Source organism: Haliotis cracherodii, unplaced genomic scaffold (genome assembly GCF_022045235.1).
Source record: "Haliotis cracherodii isolate W230 unplaced genomic scaffold, xgHalCrac1.p SCAF_8, whole genome shotgun sequence".
NCBI lineage: Eukaryota > Metazoa > Mollusca > Gastropoda > Lepetellida > Haliotidae > Haliotis > Haliotis cracherodii.
Window position 1 is genome coordinate 14,307,058 of NW_027266341.1, and position 24,263 is coordinate 14,331,320.

General features: G+C 39.0%; 2 protein-coding genes across 2 annotated transcripts in view; one reads left to right on the forward strand and one right to left on the reverse strand.

The window, feature by feature from the left end:
• Positions 1–4,102, reverse strand: part of LOC139449890 (syntaxin-binding protein 4-like) — a 35,500-nt gene extending 31,398 nt beyond the window's left edge. The window contains exon 1 of the mRNA XM_071231478.1: positions 4,024–4,102. Within this exon, the coding sequence (XP_071087579.1) occupies positions 4,024–4,094 (71 nt within the window). The 5' untranslated portion in view covers positions 4,095–4,102. The remainder of the gene's footprint in view (positions 1–4,023) is intronic.
• Positions 4,103–6,769: 2,667 nt separating this feature from the next.
• The window catches only part of LOC139449614 (ubiquitin-like protein 3), a 39,674-nt gene continuing 22,180 nt past the window's right edge, over positions 6,770–24,263 (forward strand). The window contains exons 1-3 of the mRNA XM_071231088.1: positions 6,770–7,114; positions 9,973–10,081; positions 13,756–13,842. Coding sequence (XP_071087189.1) covers positions 7,085–7,114; positions 9,973–10,081; positions 13,756–13,842 — 226 coding nt within the window. The 5' untranslated portion in view covers positions 6,770–7,084. The remainder of the gene's footprint in view (positions 7,115–9,972; positions 10,082–13,755; positions 13,843–24,263) is intronic.

Genomic DNA, 24,263 nt, shown 5'->3' on the forward strand with positions numbered 1-24,263 from the left:
AGAAACATGCTCTTTTTTTTTTAAATGAAAAAAGTAAAAAATAAAATATAAATTGCATTGCATTCCATCCTTAAATTATCCAGTGTATCATATCTCCATTCCATTATGATAAACATTTGCCACCACAGTTTCGCTTGGAGTTCAGTTCAAATGGAGAACATTAAATAATAGCCATCCAATCAAATTACATGATATAATTGTTACATGAACTTTAGATCTCTGTGGGGGAAGTAACGACTGATATCACAGGTCCACGAAGGCCTAAATTGTTCAGTTTCAGTATTTCTGTTAAGTTTTTAAATTGGAACATTTCAGTATTTACAGTTGGGGGCACAGGAGGCCAAGTCGTCCACAATATGCTTAAAGAGTTGCATCCCTTGAGCACGTCAGAAATCTATGATTAAGTGTATGATTACCAGTTCGCCCTGATAATGTTTCTAGGTTTGTCAGCACTAGGGCTGTTACAATTCACTCGCATATTCGGAGAATTGAACCGTATCCATTCATGAATTGAATTTGTTATTCATTGCCACTGAAATCGAATATTTATGAATATGCAGTCATGTGCATTTACACACCCTGACCCTTAAAATATCCATAAGAACATATTATATGCATAGATTTCTTCAAAGACAACACTCTTTTATATTTCATTTTACAGTATTGTAGTCACTGGTCATTTGATCCATTTGAGCAGATACTAGTACCTGGATAAGTGCAGTATATGAATGTATAATAAATCAATAATTAACAAACCATGTCAATTAACTATTTTTTTTATTGTTTCACTGAATATCATAAATAATACATCAACTACTGACTTGTTATTGTATTCGTATTCGTTACCCTATATTCAAGATACGATTCGTATTCGCCTCATAGTGTATTCGTTGCAGCCCTAGTCAGCTGCATACCCGTTTCACAACAAGTGTAACGTCTGGGACCTGCATTACTTCTGGCTTTCCTCCCACATTGAGCTGACACGCCATGATGTAACAAGAATACTGTTCAAATACTCACTCACTCAGTATTTACAGTAACAATATTTAGGTTTTAACACTTTATAAAACAAAGCAATGCTGGCATGTTCCTAAGCAATAGCATCTACAAGAATATGATCATCGTCACTTTGCCATTTTGGCACTTGTCTGATTCTTGCAGAATGTCTCCACACAGATTGTGGCAACTCGACACCACCACACTGTCATCATCAAGTGCTGGAACTAAAGTGTTATTACTGATCTCATGTTGGAGCCAGTATCAACTTTTAGTGACACAGTTCGAGAATTAACCTGCTCGAACCTGCATCAAGCTGTTTCCCCTCAGGCACTGTTACATCTTCATTGTCCACATGATGGGGGTCATGCAAAGTCTTTCTTCAGTCATCTGTTAATAATCACAAGAGATCTACCAGTCCTGACAAGGAAGAATCTTATATGTGGTTTTCCCTCAGTTTCAACGATGACAGGGCCTTCCTATCTCTGAGATGCAAGTTTGATTCTGGTCCAACTTACATGTTTAAGGTGGTGTACCCAAACCTTCTCCTCTTCTTGGAAACGAGTGAAGCTCATGTGTTCAAGTTGTGACTCATTTTGTTCACCAACTTCCTTCATAATCTTCTCTTTCAATCCATGCTGCAGATTCACTACCTGTTACGAACTGGATGCTTCTGGCATCATGCCTGACTGCAATGGCACATCCATTTTGTCACATGCACTGTGCCCAATCACCACTGTCTGTCAATTTATTTGGAGTTGTCCGAATAGCTTATAAAACTGCAGGTAATTTCAGATCCCAGTCTTTTGGACCCTGAGCTTCCATCAACATTGAAATTAAAAACTTCTGCATTAATACTCAGAAGTTGAACACATCTTCTTTATCTGGAAGTTTGTTTTGATTTGTAGTAACATCCTTTGTGAGAGGTGGCAGAAATTTCAATGCTTAATGGCAAAGGATGTACAGTACACCCTAAACAGTTTGCATGTATTAAGTGCAAGACTTTCCATGCTTACAGGATGCATTTGAACCAAATACACCAATGTCCAGAATATTTCTGCAGGCATGAAAATGACAAGGTATTCTCTGTTGATGAAAAGGGACAAATTTGGTTTCCGTGCTGTCATCAAGTATCACCAACTGAAAGCACTAACTCCAACAGCCATCCACCAGGACATGGTGTCAACATTGGGAGATGATGCTCCTTCCCTTGCCACTGTTAACATGTGGGCAGTGGAGTTCAAGAGGGGAAGAAGCTTCGAAGATGATCCAAGATCAGGAAGACCTTTAAACGCCACCAAGAAAAATGTTGACAAAATGAATATGATTACGGATGATCGACAACATACCACACATCCCATGGCCATCCCATCACAGTACTCTCTCATGAGAGAGGTGGGAACATTCTGAGTAAGTGAGTTGGGTTTAACGCCACTTTTAACATTATTCCAGTTATATCACGGCGTGCCAGCTTAATGTGGGAGGAAAGCCCAAAGTGATGCAGGTCTAAGACATTTACCACTTCGGTGAAACCCACGAGCACGGGTATGGTGCTGACAAACCTAGAAACATAATTGGGGCGAACCTGGATTCGAACCCACAATCATAGGTTATGTACATCCTACTCTACAAAAAATTATAACGATCATGTCAACAACTGATAAAGATACTCTAAAAAATCTATCAATGTTCATTTATCATGCTATGTTAATTAGAATATGATTTCTTAAACGGATCTGTAACCACTCCCAAAAACAGAATTGTACTATGGGCCTGAGGCCTTTCAGTAAGGAATAAAACTTATCCTAACACTGGGGTGCCAGAAACCTATGATCGGGGGCTCGAATACAGGTTCGACCTGAGATTGTTTCTAGGTTTGTCAGCACCATACCCGTGCTCGTGGGTTTCATTGAAGTGGTAAACGTCTGCATCACTTCGGACTTTCCTCCCACATTAAGCTGACACACCGCGATATAACTGGAATACTGTTAAAAGCTCACTCACTCCAAGGCTTCTGACTCCTGATCAGGTTCATCGTCTCGCGTGAGAATTTACGTCGTTTTGAAGCAGACACAACTGATTTTGTTGAGCAGTTTGTAACCATGGATGAGTCTTGGGTTCACAGTTGAAACATCTAACGTTTCCTTCTCCTACCCCAGTGGGATCAAGCTCTCCAGCATCGTTAATAAAAGTAGGTGGACTTCCGAGTGGATTATGTTGAAAAATACTTAGCAACCAGCTGTATCAACGCAGTCCATTATAGTCATTCTCAGAACTTTTCAGCCGTCCCTCGTATTTGAAATATATCCAGGACTTACTCCAACAAAGCAGCTATTGTGAATGTAGATCTATGACAAACTCTTGCATATAAGAGTAATCTTGACTGGTTGTTGATTTCAAACTATTCAGCAACAGAAATACTGTACTTAGACAGCAATATGGGAGATCATATCCCAGCTGCACAGGACCGCTTCCATGGTCTAGTGGTAGAGCGTCCGCCTGGAAAGCGGAAGGTTGGGGATTTGGTCTCCGGACGCATCATACCGAAAGACGTTAAAAGATGGTACTTGTTGTTGGCACTCGGCATTTAGAGGTTAAAACAAGGACTGGTTGCCTTGGAGTATACTATACAGTATACTGTGTCTGAGTGGTGTATTCATGTTAAGCTTGTCATGGTATCTCAGTGGGCTAGAACAATAAAATCGGAATCAGTCCAGATTAGTACAAGCAGCGACATACACACACTCGCATGTATGTTGCTATAGAAGTTCAAAAATCTTGGACAAGATGTTAAACGCCATTTCCTCTCACTCAGTTGCGTAGATCGATGCTCATATAGCTTGAATATTCCTGAGTGCAGGGTTAAACAGCGAACATACAAACATACAAACAAACAAACAAAAAATCGAACCTGGAAACCCAACATGTTGTGATTTTGTGACAGTAAGATAAGAAACATAACAAATAGAAAGGGCAAAAGTAGCCTCTACAGAAATGATATACAAATGTTTTGTCCACAGTACTCACTGATCAACTGGCAGGTCCAGCATCTTCTGTTCAGACATCCTTGATTCAGCAGCAGTCAGTGAATTAGACATGCTGGATATATCTGAAAAAAACAAATCAGATGTTGAAATATACACTGAAGTACCATTTTCTGAGTTAGTATAAACACTCAAACATTAAACATTGTATCCTGTTATCTATCATGATTTGTGCTTAATTTAGCTTTTGAGTGAGTGAGTGAGTGAGTGAGTGAGTGAGTGAGTGGGTTTTGATTGGTTGGGGGATTGGGTTTTCGGTTTAACGCCACAGTATTCCAGTTATATCACGGCATGTCAGCTTAATGTAGGAGGAAAGCCCTAAGTGATGCAGGTCTCAGATGTTTACCACTTTGGTGAAACCTACGAGCTCAGGTATGGTGCTGACAAAGATAGTATAATGAGGGTGAACTGGGATAAGAACCCACGGTCCTAGGTTTCTGGTGTACCCAAGGGACACAACTCTGCACAGCAATTTGTGGCACCTGAGACAACTTGGCCACCCGTGCCCCCACATAGTGTTGATCAGTATTTCAGTTATATCACAGAGTGACAGCTTCATGCGAGAAGAAAGGCCAAAGTGATGCAGGTCGTAGATATTTACAGCTTGGTGAGCCTGATTAGCACAGGTATGGTGCTGACAACCCAAGAATCATAATCAGGCCGAATCTGGAATATTATCTAACAGTACTGCGACTTTATCGCTAGTCCGAAGCAAGATATTAGTAAAATTCTGTTCAGCCGAGTAAACTAAGCTACAACTGAAAATGATGCTAAGATCCAAATTCAGGCTAGCAGTCGCAAAACGTTTGGGCACAGACTGATCATACTAGGCATAGGCTGAGTTTGATTTCAAAGACAAGAACTTGCAAGCATAAACAATGGGATTGCTACTGAAATATTAAATTGTAAGTACCACTAGAATCAGCATAACACAAAGTAGCCAAATGTAAACCATATTTTGATGTGACTGGTGACATAAAAGGTTGCCAAATAGAGATGTGTTTGATCAAACTAGACAAGCAGAGCCAGAGATCTCAGCAAATGGACAATCATTAACAAAGTTTCCTAGGCTGTTATACATTATACTACATTTTGGAATCAGCTGACCTGTAACTAAAGTTACAAATCCTCCCATTGTGCATCATCAATACTTCATGGCTTTGCATACACTACATTCCTAGATGCAATCTATTACCTATAAATCAAGCAAAGACCCTGTTCCAACAAGAGGGAAAACAGGACCACAAACTGCAGTATTTCTTGTGGAACATGTATCACAGTCTCTTGGCTATCTGCTCTACAAATCAGTGTTCGAAATTAACATCAGTTTACTAGACACACACTGGCTTCAATATCAGGTAGAGGTAGGGTTCCACAGTAGTGTAGACTCATGTCATATGATTGTATGTATTCACAGGTGATGGAGAAACAGTGTAATCTAAACCTGTGAAGGATTGACGATGCCTGTGGTGGGAAATTTAAAATTTGACGATTGATCGTTTGTGTGAACAAACAATAATCAACTGATGACAAAACATGACAAATGGAATATGTTTGATCAAAAGCATTCTTTCTCAGATGATCTTAACAAATAAAAGCAGATAATATGTTTTAGATTAATCAGTGGGCAATACACATTACAGTGAAAGATCTCCGAAAATGAGTAACAACAAAATAGGTCTTCCTACTTTGATATTATCAGACTTTTGAATATCTTCCAAAAACCGATTACAATAATTTTCCTTTGGATGATTTCTTCCAATGGTGTTTGAAGCACAGTGGTGAATATGCAAAACATAAAGCAAGCAGATCTTTTGTCTGCTATGCAATAACATTGTTTTCGATTAGATTTACAGTTCTGTTACAGATAAACTTTCAATCTTAACTTTCAAATTGCAAGAAATGATCATAAGCACAAATCAAAACAAATCAATTTGTCTTATGTTGTTAGATAAAACAGCAATGTATGATAACGGTCACGTTTGGATCTAGACATAATGTAGGCATATTAGGCTATTTTAACAGATGTCAATTCAAAAGAAATATTTTGTTCTATCAGAATTGAATTTTCTTATTCTCAACAAACGTAAGGTTGTAACTAAACATACTAATCTGAGAAAGAATGGAATGATTTCGTAGTTCCAAACTATTTCCTTATCACGGAAAGAAGCAGCATATTGGGAACTTATATTTTCAGTCGCTTCAATTCCAAGGTGTTTACGTTTTGACATGACAAAACAAAAGAACTCAAGACGGCAAGCAGCCGACGTAAGATTGAGGGTGGTTTAATTGCACTAATGGTGATGCATATTCATTGTCAATACCCACATAACTTCGGGAGCTAAATCAGCTACCGCTTTGTTAATTGCCACTTAATAATTAACTCCAGATTAGCGTTTGCATTGTTAATTGGTTGATTATCCAGCTTCTGAACTTCTGAAGTTTCCTTAGCCTGCAAACTACATACTACTTTCTATTAGACATATTAACAACAAATATCAAAAGGAGTGTTCTAACACTGTTTTGTCAGATATGAAAACTGAAAGTAACAATTAAATTAAATTAAATGAGTATATTATTCATTAGTTCTATTTGTTTTATCCAGAAAAGTTCTTGGTTGAACTGATATAAATGTGTCTATGTATTTATTAGCAGTTGTTTTCATCTGGTTGCTATCCAGAAGCCGGAAGTATTCTAGTGACGTATATATCTGAACCCACAATCCATTGCCCACCGCCATAACAGCGAACATCAGAAACCTTTTCGGGCAAAAAGACTAATTACATTTCCCCTCTACCCACTTGATCAAAAGATCAGGGTGCCTATTTTCATTGATAATTCGCTGGGTTAATGTTTCACAGACAGGATTAGCCAAGTGAAAATGGTCCGCTTCGGCCCAGATCTACGAGGAAGGAATTTTTCATGGGTGTAGTCGACTTGACACCTAGATGAAATTTCTTTAGTGTCATGTGTAAAAATTAATTTTTCTTTATCTTTCACATCACGTTCAGTGCTTTTTGTTTCTTGGACATTATTTGAAGACAATGGGCAGTCGACAAATACCCAACGACAAGGTATGTCGAAGAATTCATCGTATATTTTGCTTTGTTTGTTTTTGTCAACATCAAAATAAACCGTGACTTGATGGCTGTCAGGTGCCCGTGTCTCATGAATTCTGTTTTGTTGGTGATTTTTGATAACAGTATATGTACGATCATTCTTATTTTGTGATTTGGAAGGTGATATGTTGAACAAGGACCAATTGTTACGTTATTTGTCAGTGTATCTATAACTAATTAACATTAATTGATGTAAACATGTTTATTTGAAATACAATTTTATCCCATACCATTTCATGATTATGACACCTTGAAGAATTCTTACTCCAAAATACCCATTTCAACATATTTCCTTATATGATGTATATTGTTACAGTTGTTACCAGGTTATGGGCATTGGATGTGTTGTGAATTTTACACACATCATACACACACACAATGCTTATTCATATGTGAAATAGTTGTTTAAGATGCTATATATTATCTTTCTTTTCAACATATAGTATACTGCCTGATACAGCATATGCCATAAATGGCATGGCATTGTGTGTCCAGTTTGGGAGTTCAATACTCGAAACATATTTCAATTTGTATGCATGTAACAATCTTTATCAAGATAAATTAGATAATGATGAACATATTAACCATGTTAACATGTACTTTGATGGTACTTCTTTGCAAGTCATATGGGAATAAGGTATTGCTATTTGCTCTTATCAAGTGGATTAATCAATTAGTAACGTGTGAGCAGATCTAAGGATATTCACCTTTTCGCATACATTGCTCTAGAAAACAAAAGATACCTCTAAGGTTTTAAACTGTGTGGTATTCATGGTATATGCATGTCACCCAGTAATTGCTGATTTCAGAATGTGTTCAGGCCTGTGAAAATATTCTGCTCATGCTTTACCCAGGCTTAATGAAGTAGCTGGACAGTATCAAGCTTTAGTAACCATTATGAAATAAATAGGCCTAATGGCTAATGATCGACGCACTAGATATCTCCAGATAGTCCACAATTATTAGGTTTTCAATGTAATGTTACTACATTTTGGGAGAAAACGACTAGCCCTCTTGGCTTTTCACTAATTGTGCTGATTGTGCCTGTGTCCACATAAAACAGTGAAAAATGAATAAATTTATTGTCTTTTATTGTGTTCATCGGTGTACATTACTGTAACCATGGTAACTTAACTAAAAGTTTGTTAACAATATTTGAAGGTAAAATTTATAATCTGGTCATGTATGGTAGAAGACTGGGTTGAAGCAAAGGTGTAATTCTTTTTGGATTAATGAGGTTCCTAAATACTGAACATGCCACATAGGAGGTCAACTGTATGAGGTAGAGAGTATGGTTACATGATGTCAACTCATGAGTGAGTGAGTATGTTTTTACGCCATTTTTAAAATTGTCCAGCATTATCTCAGCAGGAGATGCCAGAAATGGGCTTCATGGATTGTACCTGTTCAGGGAATCAAAACCTGTCTTCAGTGTGACAAGATTTGTTTTAACACCAGAGTACTGTACACCATTTTTGAACTGTAAAGAATGATAGAGTTACAATAGTCTTACTCAGTGAAATGAAAATATTTTAAGGATAAGATGATTTGATTGTCCTTTGTACATATGTGATAGAAAGGTGACTATAGAAAATCCATTTTCTTGAAATCTGTATTTGTCTTTGAACTGTTATCATAGACTTGCATAGAGTTCTTAAGAGGTTTTTGTTTCAGTGTTACAAAAAACCAAATAAACATATAACTTGTGATAATTCCCTAGAGGGGAATCTGGGTTAGAATAGGTCCCCAGGAACCTATGCTGGTCTCTCCATGGAGGATTCTGGGTTAGAATAAGTCTCCAGCAACCTATGCCGGTCTCCCCATGGGGATTCCAGGTTAGAATAGGTCCCCAGCAACCTATGCTGGTCTTCCTATGGGGATTCCAGGTTAGAATATGTACCCAGCACCTATGCTGGTCTCCCCATGGAGGATTCTGGGTTAGAATATGGACCCAGCAACCTATGCTGGTCGCCCCATGGGGATTCCATGTTAGAATAGGTCCCCAGGAACCTATGCTGGTCTCCCCATGGGGATTCCAGGTTAGAATAGGTCCCCAGCAACCTATGCTGGTCTCCCCATGGGGATTCCATGTTAGAATAGGTCCCCAGCAACCTATGCTGGTCTCCCCATGGGGATTACAGGTTAGAATAGGTCCCCAGCAACCTATGCTGGTCTCCCCATGGGGATTCCATGTTAGAATAGGTCCCCAGCAACCTATGCTGGTCTCCCCATGGGGATTCCAGGTTAGAATAGGTCCCCAGCAACCTATGATGGTCTCCCCATGGGGACTCCAGGTTAGAATATGTCTGTGTCCCCGGCAACTTATGCTGGTCTCCCCATGGGGATTCCAGGTTAGAAAAGGTCCCCAGCAACCTATGCTGGTCTCCCCATGGGGATTCCAGGTTAGAATATGTCCCCAGCAACCTATGCTGGTCTCCCCATAGGGACTCCAGGTTAGAAATTGTCTCCAGCAACCTATGCTGGTCTCCCCATGGGGATTCTGGGTTAGAATAGGTCCCCAGCAACCTATCCTGGTCTTCCCATGGGGATTCTGGGTTAGATTAGGTCCCCATCAACATGCTGGTTATACAAAGCGACAAAATGGATCAGGTGGTCAGATTGGATCATATGACTGGAATATTGCCGAGTATGGCGTTAAACAACTGCAACAAAATAAAACTAATGATAGTCAGACAATGTTTGACAGGCTGTGACACGCTTTTAAGCTTACAAATCTTGAGGATGGATAAATTGTGATTTTTGTAAATTCTTGTGACTTGTGTATTAGTTGTTTCTCTTTCTTGATGTTTCAGATAAACTTGCGGTTGATTCTTGTGAGTGGAAAAACAGAGGAGTACTTGTTCTCTCCGAGTGATTCAGCAGCAGAAATCACAGAACGTGTTTACAGCAACTGGCCTCAAGGTACACTAAATACTGGCTCTTGTTGGATTATCATGATTATGATTTCTTCCATGTATTAATATGTGCATATCTTCTTATTTGAGGACTTAAAGAGACTCTGGGCTAAATGTTTCCCAGTACATGTATCTTCATCAGATGACTAGTAATAGGGAGCGCAAACTATTGGTTTGTTAAAAGGGATAGTGGATGGATTGGTGATCTAAATGGATGGACCAACTCAAGGCATGATTCTTTTTTCATCATATCTAAATTAATTTAAAAAGTCAAGAGGTCCTGGTCATTACTTGAAAAGTGATGATTTATTGTGACGCCTAGATTAAAACTGAAAACAACAACAAACTCTTCATTTTGAACATTGGTCATCATCGATTTGTCTTGTCTACGAGGGGTATCAAAAAGGTTTTAGCCAAGCATACGCAGAACTGAAATATTGCCTTGAGCTTTAATTATTTTTCAAAAGGTCCTTCTAATATCTACATTCTATTATGATAAACAACTTTGACCCTTCCCTTCCATGGTTTCATTTTGAGTCTGATTTGATTCACATTGTGCTGAAATAGGTGTCCAATCAAATGACACTGATGGGAAAGAAAAGAGCAAGGTTACTGATAAGAGTTGCCCTTGGCAGTGGTCGAAACTAAGAGGAATCGTGGGTCATTGAGAAATGTTGAGGTCTTCTATGTTATTGGAATTTAGTAATCCCCCCCAAAATTTAAACTTTCAACATCTAGTGGTAAAAACATTCGCTTGGCGCACGTAGGCCTGGTTCAATTCTAATTTTGCTGTGAAAAAACATGCTCACTCACTCACTCACTCACTCACTCACTCACTCACTCACTCACTCTGATAAGTACATTCCGTATTCGACCTAATAAGCAGGGTGGTCGGGTAGCCTAGTGGTTAAAGCGTTAGCTCGTCACGCCAAAGATCCAGGTTCGATTCCCGACATGGGTATAATGTGTGAAGCCCATTTCTGGTTTCCCCCGCTGGGATATTGCTGGAATATAACTAAAAGTGGCGTAAAACCATACTCACTCACTCACCCACGACCTAATAAGCGCCTAGGATGATCTCAAAACTAGAAATAGGGGGCGCTTATTAGAATATAACTTTGTAGGAAACTACCAAATTTGAAATATCGTAAATTTCATGGTTTGGCGAATGCAGAAAACGATCGCTCTCAGTATTTGTCCCCTTATATACATGTCTCTTACAAAGAATACTGACCCGTGAAGATCCAGGGTAGAATCAGTCTTCAGCAACACTTGCTTGCGTTAAAGGTGACTAACAGGATCGGGTGGTCAGGCTTGCAGACTTGATGTCATCGTAACCAAATATTGTTGATTGATGATTGGGATGTTAATCACTGGATTTTCTGGTCCAGACTGGATTGTTTACAGACCACTGTCATATTGCTGGAATATTTCTGATTATAGCGATAAACAACAAACAAATACAGATGATACTACATGCATGCTTGCACGTATTATCTTACATATCTACGTATTTGTGATAACGCAGCTTTACATTTACGATGAGTAAAAAAGATTGTCAATGCCAATGTTCAAAACACGTAGTGCAGGTATAGTTGAAAAATTAAATATGAACATGCACTTTGTGATTTTCAAATATTACCTTATATCACTTACCTGAAACACACTGGCGCTTTACATATTGTTTTTCATAATTATATAAATATGCTACTAAAACTGTGACTGTGAGGTGCGCGACAATATATATTTATGCATCAAAGTGACCGTGATCAAAGATACCTCTTCGCAGTGCTTCGATGACAGCATGTGATGTAAACAAAGGAAAACCATGTGAATTGAAATAGTTTTTCACGTTTTGAGATATTTTCTCATTGTGAGACAACCGTTACATATGTTTATCTTGATGTGTAGATTAGTCAAGAATGAAACAGAAGAAAATATTATCATTGTTGCATTGAATAAATGAGTTGGCGCTGTTGGGCCCTATTGATGGGTGTAAACAGAATAACATTTGTTATCATGACAGACATATATACAGACAGCCTGAAATGGTGTTAAAGAAAAGTCTGTGTGCGTATTTTGCACAAGAGGTATATTTTTCCAGGATTTAATTGCCTATAATTAAGGGTGCATATTGTTCTAGAATGCATATTATAGACAAATAAGTAAGTTTTGTGCACACTAGTCAATCAGAAGGGGCGCTTATTGGGATTGTTCACTGGCCAATATATTAGCAATATAGCCATGGGCGCTTATCAGAGCGCTTATTACATCAAATATGGTAACAGTGCCCTGTTCCACAATCAGTCTTAAAGCTAGGAATGTCATAAGTCATAAATGTTAAAGTACTGGAGTTATAATCATCTTAGCGCTAAGACCTCTTTGTGAAACTGAGCCGTGAGTACTAATTAGTATTAGTCACACATTGTGACCACCTGGGCCCTGTTATGGTTTCACAAGCTTGTCACAGAATCTCCCCGGGGGGTACCGTAAACCAATTCTGCCCATGTCATGTTGAAACATAGAACACTGGGAAAGATAGAAAGACTATACCATATCTGCAACACAGAGTTATTATTATTAGGTAACCAGTGTTCAAACATAACATGAGGTCCTAGTGTCCTTAAGGTTGGCTCCTTTTGTGTATGAATCTAGAAATCCCTTAAGTCTTTGACTTCTATCAATATGGGAATGACAAGGATCCCTTGACTTTCATTCTTGATTTTGAACACCTAGTAATGATGAATTGTTATCCTTTTCCATTACTAATACACTGAATTTTACAACCAGCATGGTAAAGCGGCATTAGAAATTGGCACTAGTCCTGTAGTCCTTGCCAAACTGCCCAATAGTTAAGTTATCATAAGGACTAGTAGAAATTTGCCCTTTTTAAGGGTTTTGCTACATGTTATCATTATAAGGACTAGTGGTTCATACCTGTTAGTTTCTACCGCTGGTTACATGATAAATTGATGGATCCAGGATGCAACCTCGTTTTGTCTGGTGCAACTAGCTTTTAATTCCTTAACTCAAGCCCTGGCTAATTTTAGTGAATTTGAAATGCTAATTACAAGACATTTTGCCATATTTGGTCATCAAAAAGGCTGGGGTGGGGGTAATTAAACGAGTAGAAAGTCATTTACTTTAGCAAGTGTATTGTAACACCTGAAAGCAATCCAACTAAATGAATGTAGAATACCTTATTATAGTTAAACACTATTAGGGGCGCTTGGGTAGCCTAGTTGTTAAAGCTCATGACTCAGAAGTCCCAGGTTCGATTCCCCACCTACAGTGTGTGAAGCCCATTTCTGGTGTTCCCCGCCGTGACATTGCTGGAATATTGCTAAAAGCGGCGTAAAATCATCCTCACACACTCACTTCAACACTATTAACCCCCAGAGGAGTTCTGAGTCAGGTACATGTCAAGTTTATCGTAAGGGCTGGCTAAAATGGCTATCAGGAGTTCTGGACCTGGTTCCATAATGCATTCGTAGAGCTACAGCTGATGTGCATGATGTGAGCTTTAAGAGTGGTCAGTGAGACCTGAATCAGTCCATGTTTAATCATGGATCGGTGGTACAGGTGTCGTGAACATTAATCCTAATGACTGCAATTCATGTAATATGAGTAATTTGTTTTATTGATCATTATGATACAGTATGATGTCCATCGATGTTTCAGATTGGTCAGAAGAGCAGCTACCCCCAACCAACATTCTGCGGCTCATTTACCAAGGACGATTTCTCCATGGTAACGTCACATTAGCTGGTAAGTACACGCATAATGACTGGTTATTTGCTGCAAGTGGTAGACTGCATAACAATTAAATAACATATTATGCATGCAGCAATTTCATGTTTTGCATAAGAAATTCATTCAATGGTTCCTTGTTAATGATATAGACCCCAGATCCTCTTATTTCTTGCATTGGTTTCTTGCTTCTTCTTTTTTTTTTTATTTATTTTATTTATTTTCATTCACCAAGTTTGTTATATGCTTTTTGTTTTCCCCTGAAGCAATGCAATGTTGTTGTGTTTTACTGCGCACAATACATGAAATAGCAATTTTTCTGAGTGCACACTATACATATGAAAATACAGCATCATCCAACCTATAATCCCAATTTCTGAATAACATGGATGTCTGACAATGAAAAAACCAGTGTGCAAACTGTATGAAGCCGCGTAGCGGATTCTTACGAAAGTTTGCACATTGGTTTTTCGATTCATACCTCAATGAAACGAAAAAAATACACAGTCAATGCTTATAATTAAATTCGACAGCATAAAACATGTTTTGTCTACAATAGTTTAACCAAAAACAATTGTATATATCAAAACAGACAAAAATGACGAGATTGATAAACATTCCAGGTGTAGGAATACATACTGTGGCGTGACATAAATCAGGTGATTGTTTAATTTATGCACATAAATTGACACGCCTACACTGTCAGTAGCCAATCAACGGAGAGCAGGATCAAAACAATGTTCATTGGACCTGTCAGTTAAGACAAGTTGCGAAAAGAACTGCAACAGTCAGACTGTAACAAACTGGAAGAAATATGTCCGGGAGAAGGCGGCTGTTTCAAATTACATGGTCAGTTACCGCCAGATTCAAACATTACTTCCCTGATTACGGTAAAACACAGTTGAAAAAATGCTAGTTAGAAAGGAAACCCGAAGACATGAAAGTTGAACCGAGGCGAGCAGAAAAAAACAGGCGATCGAGCCTGCACGTTTGCTGTTTCATACACATTCTCGGCCTTCGGTTTCAAAGGTTTGTTTGGGCAATGAATATGCATGAATGTCGCTAAATGTCCTGTGCATGATGATACACGTGAGCAGAAAGGGAATTCCCTCGGCTGTCATATTGGGATTCCCCGACATTCCGAAGTAATAAAAATAGTGTGCCTCGGTGGGCGTGGCTTAATTTTTCACATTCATTGGGAAAGGAATGCAATAACACGTGACCAATTCAGCTAATCAGAATACAGGAATTTCAATGAACACAACAAAAATTTAATTATTGTAATTGAACATAATGAATCACTGATTTAATGATTGACTCCTCAGCCGGAAACTGAACCCATTGATGAGTATGATAATGGTATGCTGAGGGCTTGTAGAATTTCAAACAGTGAGAGCTTTTGTTTATGTTACATTCTGGGATTGTATACTTTCGTGGTTAGTTTTTTTTAGTAATGGTTGACAGAATATTTCAGTCCCAGTCATCCAGGGTGTTCTGATTAGCTGTGAAGTCCCCTGGAGGTGCAAGAAACATGTGATCATGGGTGCAGATTCAGAGTCTGGTGACCAGGCTTTTGTTTCTAGGTTTGTCAGCACCATACCCGTACTCATGGGATTCAGCAAAGTGGTAAACGTTTGAGACCTGCATCATTATGATCTTTCCTGTCACATCAATCTTGCCAAAGCAAGAGTGTCTACTTGCCTATATATCAAACCCAGTTTCTACCCCAGCATCACCATGGTCATGCACCCAATCCCATGCATAGCAACCTTACATGACCTGATCACGTGTCTGTCTTTGCCACATTATTCTCTTTTACATTGCCACACGATTGAGGCGTGTTTGTCAGTGTAGAGAATACATTTTGATTTTTTGCCTGGGGTTTCACTACCCTCTTAGCATAGCTTCTTAAGGAGAATGGGCAAGAAAGATCTTCCTTACCTCGGACAATCAAGCTTCCCTGGCTTCCTCCTCAGAGAGTTTTTCGAACCCACCAGCCCAGCTTTGGACTTTCATTGGATCACCGAGCAACTACAGCTTAGTCGCAGCACTTCAAATGAGGATCGGTTATTGGGTTTGCGGTCCCTTCTGCAAGCTCTTCAAACATCACCCTTCCTTCTCGACCATTATGCTTGAATGTGCCATTCCATCATCTATGGAATCGTCTCCAGTCTTCCTGGTTTATTTTAGGTCTTCCTGATACAAGACAAGATTACATCAATCCTTGACCTTGTCTCTCATCATGCAGGTTCCGCACGTCCCTCCATCATATTAGAGTTCTCTTTAGCATTTATACCCGCTTACACCAGCTTCCCTGGTCCTCTTGGAGTCTTTTTGCAGACCTCATCCAGGAAGTGGTTCAGGATGTACAAAAGGACACTAGTCTAAAACGTCAACATTTGGAGGATTGGGAAAAGGATGTGCCAGTTCAACGGGATCTCCATGAGCTCCTAAGCTCCTGTTCCAGCCCTTTTTGTGGCTGTGACAATGACAAAGACTTCAAGTTGATCACTTTCTAGACTGTTTTTCTACAGGCCCTTGCGACTGCTGCATGTATAAGCGAGAACCATACTCTGGATTACTTCTTTGATAGGCATTTAGAAGTTGGAGTACTAAGTAAGGATAAGAATTTATGGATGAACAACTTCTTTATTACAATTAAGAGCGACGTTTCGGTGTAGGTTCTAACACTGTATCAAGCAAGTGATAACGAAATCTTGAACTTTTAGCACTCGTGTTTTTTGTTTTTTAATTGTTTGTATTTCCCAGGCTGAGAGTGCATTGGCTCAGCTGTAGAGACTTCGAACTTCCAAAATGAAGTCGTCACATGGCATGACTGTTGCACTTGTGTCCCGAACCTCTGCCTTGAGGATTTGTGTTGACAGGTACTGGTTTGAAGGTCCTCTGTGGATATTGTCACCGTTCCTCTTCTCCTCTGGGCATGCTTCAATCACTTGGGTGTGATTTATAGCCTTGACAAAGTGTTAAAAGGGATGCCGAGCAGTCGAATGCTATTGTCTTTGGGAGATAGTATTGTGTTCTACCTTTGGAAATCGATTGACTGGAGCCCCTTCTGGATCGATTATTGGTTGAACTCTGTATCACTTGTTTCTTTACAGCTACGCTGTTGTTCATGTTACATTGTCATACTTGAAAACACATTCCGCATGGTATTCCCGATCTCGTGCTGATCGTGTGACTAGCGCATTGGGATCATTTGTTGGTGTCTTTTCCCTCACTAGTTATTGTTGTTTACGACACTAGGCTATGGTATCTGCCCACCTTCCAACCATGGGATAAATGCATAGTTTAGATGAGATAAGTGTTAAAATTGCTACATGCCCACCCGACCGACCATTCCCGCATCTTAGCCCCTCCAGTCTGTGTGCTCTGACCAAAGAGAATGATGTGGCAGAAATAGACACATGATCAGGTCTTGCTATGCATGAACTAGTTGTTGGGTACATGACCATGGTTTTGCTGAAATGTGAATTGTTTTTAGAAGCTGGAAACTTTGTTCAAGCACTTTTCCACATAGGATCAAAGAAAAAAAGCATAGTGTGGGATAGGATAAGTATATAGATATACAAGTTATTTCCACTCAAATACAACTGGTGATGGCATGGCTATAGCAGAGACCACTTTTTCAGAAACTGGATGTTGATTTCAGTCAAATGCTATGTGCAATGGTCCTCGCTTACAAAAATTGGCTTGAAATGGCAAGTATGGAAATTAGGTTTTGATATAGGCTATTGGACACTCTTGTCTCTGGAGGGGGCACGGGTAGCCCAGTCGTCTAAGGCGCCACAGTTCACTGTGAAGAATTGCGTCCCTTGGGCACGCCAGAAACTTATGATTGTTGGTTCGACCCCAGTTCAACAGTATTATGTTTCAGGGTTTGTCAACGCCATACCCCATGCTTGTAGGTTTCACCAAAGTGGTAAATGTCTAAGACCTGCATCACTTCAAGCTTTCCTCCAAGATTAAGCTGACACACTGTGAATACTATTCAAACCGGCGTTAAACTAACTCACTCAAACACTTGCCGCGAGAAGATGGCCATATCAAAGTGACACGTCATATGACTTAAATAGTTTGAAAGCGTCAATAAACCAAACTCACTGTTCATGTATGTATTAAATAATGTTGTTATCAAGTTGACTTTCAATTAAATGTGACCCGTGAAGATCCGGTTAGAGAATAGGTCTTCAGGAACCCGTGCTTTCCGTAAAAGGTGACTATGCTTGTTGTAAGAGGCAGCTAATGTGACCGGGTGGTCAGGCTCACGGAGTTGGTTGATGCATGTCATCATATCCCAATTGAGTGGATCGATGCTCATGATCTCAATCACTGGATTGTCATGTCTGGACTCGATTATTTACAGACCGCCATCATATAACTGGAACATTGCTGAGTGTGGCAACAAACAAACAAACAAATAAGTTAAATGCAACTGTACATGTGAAATATGAAGCATAGCAAAGATGCACTACACACCATATGATATTGTCCCGCTATGTGCATGCATATTTGGATTGAATTCATTTGTGTAATGTTATGAGACACCTGTTGACAGGGCATTTGCGTTTCTGAACATTGCAATCGATATGCACTGTAATCATGATGGCACATCTGCTTGGGAGTTGCTATGCTCCACATCAATTACGTTGTGCATTCCATGATTTTGAACACTTGTTTGTTTGTTTATTATTATAATTGATGTAGATGCAGAGAGAAAGTGTCAGGTATTTTGAAAGGTCAAGGTTAAAGGTTGTGAGTCAAAACATCTGATAAATGCTTTTGGTTGGTAACAGGAAAATGAAATGATTGGATATATTTAAATGCATAGATTTTAATCATTTGAAAGTTTTAAGATAACAGCTTATTGACAGGACACTTTCGCTTTCCCTTATATATTTAGAAAGTTACAATAGTTCATGATTGTTATTTTGTAGTGGAAACTGATATGATCGTGAATGTATGTGTTTGCTCAGTATTTCTGAACTGTTCATTGCCTATTCATCAATTTATGATCACGGACAACACACTTCTAGGAACTAGTTGGAGCCTAGATAGCTTGGGGTTTATTTTGTGTCAATATGCTTCGAAAGATAACCTAGAGAGTGTTGAACAGTAATGTATTTTGTATTTTGTCGCCAATTGCACACATAAAACATTTTTGTAAAAGCCAATTCTGAGCAATTCATGATTGGCATTGGGTGGGTTACAAAAGATTTTCAGTGTAAGCCTTTATAGTTAACACGAAACCCATGGTAGTTTGACTTGGTCCCCAGCAACATGCCTATTGTACAAGGTGACTTGGTGGATCAGATGGTCCGGTTTGGTGGCCTTAACTGCTTATTGTCATGACTGAATCATTACACATCTACATTGCTCATACTATCAAGCACTGGTTTCTCTGGACCAGATTCAGGGGCACGGGTGGCCCAGTCGTCTAAGGCGCCGCGATTCGCTGTGCAGAGTTGCGTCCCTTGGACACGCCAGTAACCTATGATTGTGGGTTCGAATCCCGGTTCGCCCCAATTATGTTTCTAGGTTTGTCAGTACCATACCAGTGCTCGTGGGTTTCAGCGAAGTGGTAAACGTCTGAGACCTGCATCACTTCGGGCTTTCCTCCCACTTTAAGTTGACACGCAACAATATAACTGGAATAATGTTAAAAGCGGCGTTACACCCAACTCACTCACTCTGGACCAGATTCAATTATTTGCATGTCATGGTCAGTGGCCTGTCAAAAATTGCTGATAGCTTCGTTAGACAACAAGCAAACAATGTTAAAAATATGAATTGAAATGTTTCAATGATATATATGTTGTTTTCCTCGTTAATCGATTTGTTGACATGCTCATAAGAAGTATAAACAGTAGATGAATGAAACTTTGTTTTGCCATCCTCCAATTGGAGTCTTGTGGTTTGTTCTTTGTTTGTTTGTTGCCCACTCAATATTTCAGCTATAGTATATGACACTAGTCTGTCAATAATCAAGTCAAGTCAATAATATTGATCAGCTGGGTTGGCTGTTGATTGGTTCGATTGTATGTCATCTAATGCTGCTTTCAGCAATATTTCAGTTAAATCGTCGGTCTGTAAATGATTGAGTCTCGACCAGACAACCTAATGATTGATGTCATGAGCATTGATCCACGCAATTGGGATATGATGACATGCATCAACCACGTCAGCAAGCATGACCACTTAATCCTGTTAGTCGTCTCTTACGACAAGCATGGGTTGCTGAAGACATATTTGTACCCAGATCTTCATGGGTTGGGAGTCTGTGGAGCTGTGGTTATCAGTTCTAGGTCTTTGATTGTGGACATCATTCAGTCACTAAGCTTTTTTGGCAGATCTGTTGTATATATAGTGGTTATGTTTTGATAAATTAGGTGACAAATGATCCAAGTAATTACTAGGCACACTTTAAAATATCATTAAATAGGATAACCCCTTTTTTCCCCTGAGATCAAGGTCGGGATAATAGGTGATTTTGTTTCAAAAATATATTGTTTACATGATGACTTGTACCAACTTTACTTGGGTTGGGCTCCAGCTGGGACCTTTTGTCTGTCTACATCAGGTTTTGCAGTGGGTGAGGGAGCATCGTGACACCTAATTTGTAAAGATGGGGTTTGTTCGCATGTGACTTTAGTCAGATAAAAGGGCATGTTAATATTTTACATTTATAAAGTGAGTATAATAGTCAGAATCCACAGTAATTTGTCTATGATAGATTAAATGTTTTAGGCCAATTTTCCTGCTGGGTTTGCCCTGACACAGAAAAATGTGTATATTTGTACAATAGATATGCAACATTATTTTTCCATTGCCTCAATTGTGACACAGATCATTCATCAAAATCAATAACTTATTTGCTGTCGGAACGTTAAAATCTGAAATGGTCATATCCCTTGACAAAACAATATCAATAAACAGCTTTGTCTTATGCTGGAAAACCCATAAAATGACCCCCTTCAAAAGTCCTATATCTCCATGGCACAGCTGGGGCAGCATTATTACTTCCAGTTTTATGAGGCTAGGGCACAGCATGCCTTCCTGTAGATATATCTATAATGTTCACAAATGGCTCGAAAAACAAAGGCAAACACTTTTGTCGAAACAATTACGTTATGTACATGTGAAGGCATAATATTTAAATGGTCTAATTTGGTCTATTGTCAAGTGAGTAGATCAATCATGACTTAATTTACTATGAACCAAGAGCCCATGGGACACATTTTTGAACGTCGCAAATTAATATACATCTATGTAATATTTATGATTTAAAACTATTGCGTCATACAAATGTCATACTTTTGACCTCAATGGCTGCACCTTGGGATGGGTGTAATGCACATATGTCATCCTGTGTTCATGGGGTTGTAAATTCTCCATTATCTTCCATGTAGTTTTTTCTTACGTTACTTTCATGTGGTACATAATCACACGGCTTCATGGCGATGAAACAGCTTGTGTCTGACAAATACCACTTTCAGATTAATCCTGAAACATTAACTTTGTCCCTGTTGTATTAACGATAAACAATGCATCATGTATGTCCTCTTAAATGTATCTCTTCAGCATAGGGCAGGCTACTTTTTTAAGCAAATTGTGTGAATGGTAGTTGCTACCAATAGGGCAGGACATGCTTACCCTTTTTGTGAACACCTGGTGTCGTCACTTATTTCAGTAATCCATTCATAAAACTTTAAACCGCTATTTTGCCTTTTATGCCAAGTGGAATTTATTATATACATATGATTGAAATACTGGAATTTATCAGTGACGATAGATCAAGTTATCAGTCACTAGTGACTGATATAAAAAAGTTATATCAATCACTAGTGACTGATATAAACAAGGTGCCAGAACTACTTTCTCCTGAATCAAAACATTACATTTACGTCAGATGCCGACTGTCTCAACCGCAGGTGCATAGCTTCTCTTCAACTGACCACAGGAGCTTTTTGACGAGTCTGATGTCTGGAAATAACATCTATGGCAATGTTAATATCACTCTTGCGCCGGACATGCTTCGCTATACAATAGGCACAACTGGCGACAGCAAGACGTACCGCCGAGGCGAGAAGCGCCAGCTTGAATTTTTCGAGAATTGATCTTTCCTAATTTAATTCATGACAGCAAGCAACAATGTTTCAGTTAAAATGTTCGGGGTTCTATAAATGTATTTATGTCAACTTTCACACTTATCTGTGAGAAAATTTGATCAAATTTGGCGGATTTTGTAAGCCTGGAGAGCGCTCAGCTGATCGTTCGACATGGTCACAGTACTAACTGTTTATGTATTCCTACGCCAATAAAATAATCGCTGTTTGAAAATGATTTCTGTTTTCATTTTAACAGGAATGTTTAATTATGACAAACAAAAATGTCCTAGGAACTTAATACTTGATATGAAATAATATATTTCGCATAACATATATTAACAGGGCTAGTTTTATTCACGAACTATGTTCTTTTCGCAAACCCCCTTTATACGGCGGTGGTTAAGGGGCGACAGGGAGAACTTAGTAGTTTATCAGACACTGTTTTCAAAAAAATATATAAATTGCAAGTAATAAAAATAAAACATGTATATAATAAATAGAAAATTCAATGTGTTTTCTCAAATACCACTTTTATCTCATTGAGTGAAGTGGGGAGAGTTTAATATTTTCACTCGTGACTGCGTCACTCGTAAAATATTAGACTCTCCCCACTTCACTGAATGAGATAAAAGCGGTATTTGAGAAAACACATTAAATATCCTCTATCTTGCCAAAGGAAACACGAACAATAGAAACATACAGGGAAGTATGTACGATAAGGAGAGATGTTTCCAATGTGTATCACTTAGTGACAAAATTAACGATCAGTCAAGTATAACAACAGACTGTCTTTATTCTTATCACGATATACTGCATGTGATTTCGAAACTTAAGACGCTAATTCTGCTCAAAACAAAAGGTGCTTCTTGAGTCATGGATTTTATGACGTCACATGTGATGTGTTCATGAGCGTTGATTTACACAACATACCAGTATGTAAGTTTGTGCATCAAACCAATCTATTATCTCATAAATATGAGTTATTCTTCCTATATTACCCAACACGTATGGTATTCACGTTTCTTTTGTTGGTGAGTATGTTTTGATTCAAATCATTTTGCCCATGTCCAACTACCAAGGCTGTATTGAAGTAGCTTGTAGATAATTTGTTCATCCTCGTGTTTCATTCTTTGAAAATAATTTGCGAAGTATTGTTTTCTGATGGAGTTTACAAGGAGGCACACATGGCCCAATCATCTAAGGCACTGTACAAAACTGCATCCAGATTAGGGCTGGGATGGGTGACTCGGGTATTCAGGTGGGGTGGGTACTGAGAAGGACCCGGGTACCCTCAGGACTACCTGGACCTGTAGTTTGTCACCCAGTCCTTCTGCCCTCTATAGGTTGGAATAAAGATAAAACTTCCGTCAAATTCAGTGTATGCATGACCAGATTGTTTTATATGTGTATCTAAATACATTTTGTCAGGGCAATGGTCAAACTATTCCCAATCGGACATTTTGTACCCAATTAACTGAGATTTACACCGGGCACCCAGGTAGGGTCGGGTAATAGGTCGTTGGATACCTGCGTAGTAGATTTGGACTTGTCCCAGCCCTAATCCAGATACATATGATTGTTGGATTGAATCCCAGACTGGCCCTGATGATTATGTTTATCAGTACCATACCTGTTTCACTGTTAACAATACTAATATTTGGTAACACCTAAGACCTGTATCACGTCACGATCCAAGAAGATCCAGGGTAGAATAGGTCTTCAACAACCCATGCTTGCCGTAAAATGCTTGTCGTAAGAGGCGACTTACAGAATCAGGTGGTCAGGCACATTGGTTGATGCATGTCATCATATACCAATTGAATGGATCGATGCTCATGATGTCAACCACTGGATTGCCTGGTCCAGACTCGCTTATTTACAGATCGCCGTTCATATAGCTGGAATATTGCTGAATGTGGTGTTAAACAACAAATAAACAAGCATCACGTCAGGATTTCCTCTCACATTAAGCTGACATGCCATGATATTACTGAAATACTTTTCGATGTGGCAATAACCCAGCTCACTTCCTTACTGAATGAGTTCTGAAGCTTTTGTTCAGTTTATGGATTTTAAATTGACGATAAATGACTTTGTTCAGTCTCTCATCTCTCCCTTTGATGACAGAACATCCTCATTAAGTGTCCAGCTTTCATGCATCGTACCGTGATGTGTTGTAATGTGTTGCAACAAAGTTAGTTGTTACACCTCTACATGATGTATCTATATCAGTTGTCAATGCTATTGTTGTCATTAACAGGAATACCTTGGGAAATTTCAGCTGGGATTTGTTATATGACTTTTGTTGTCAGG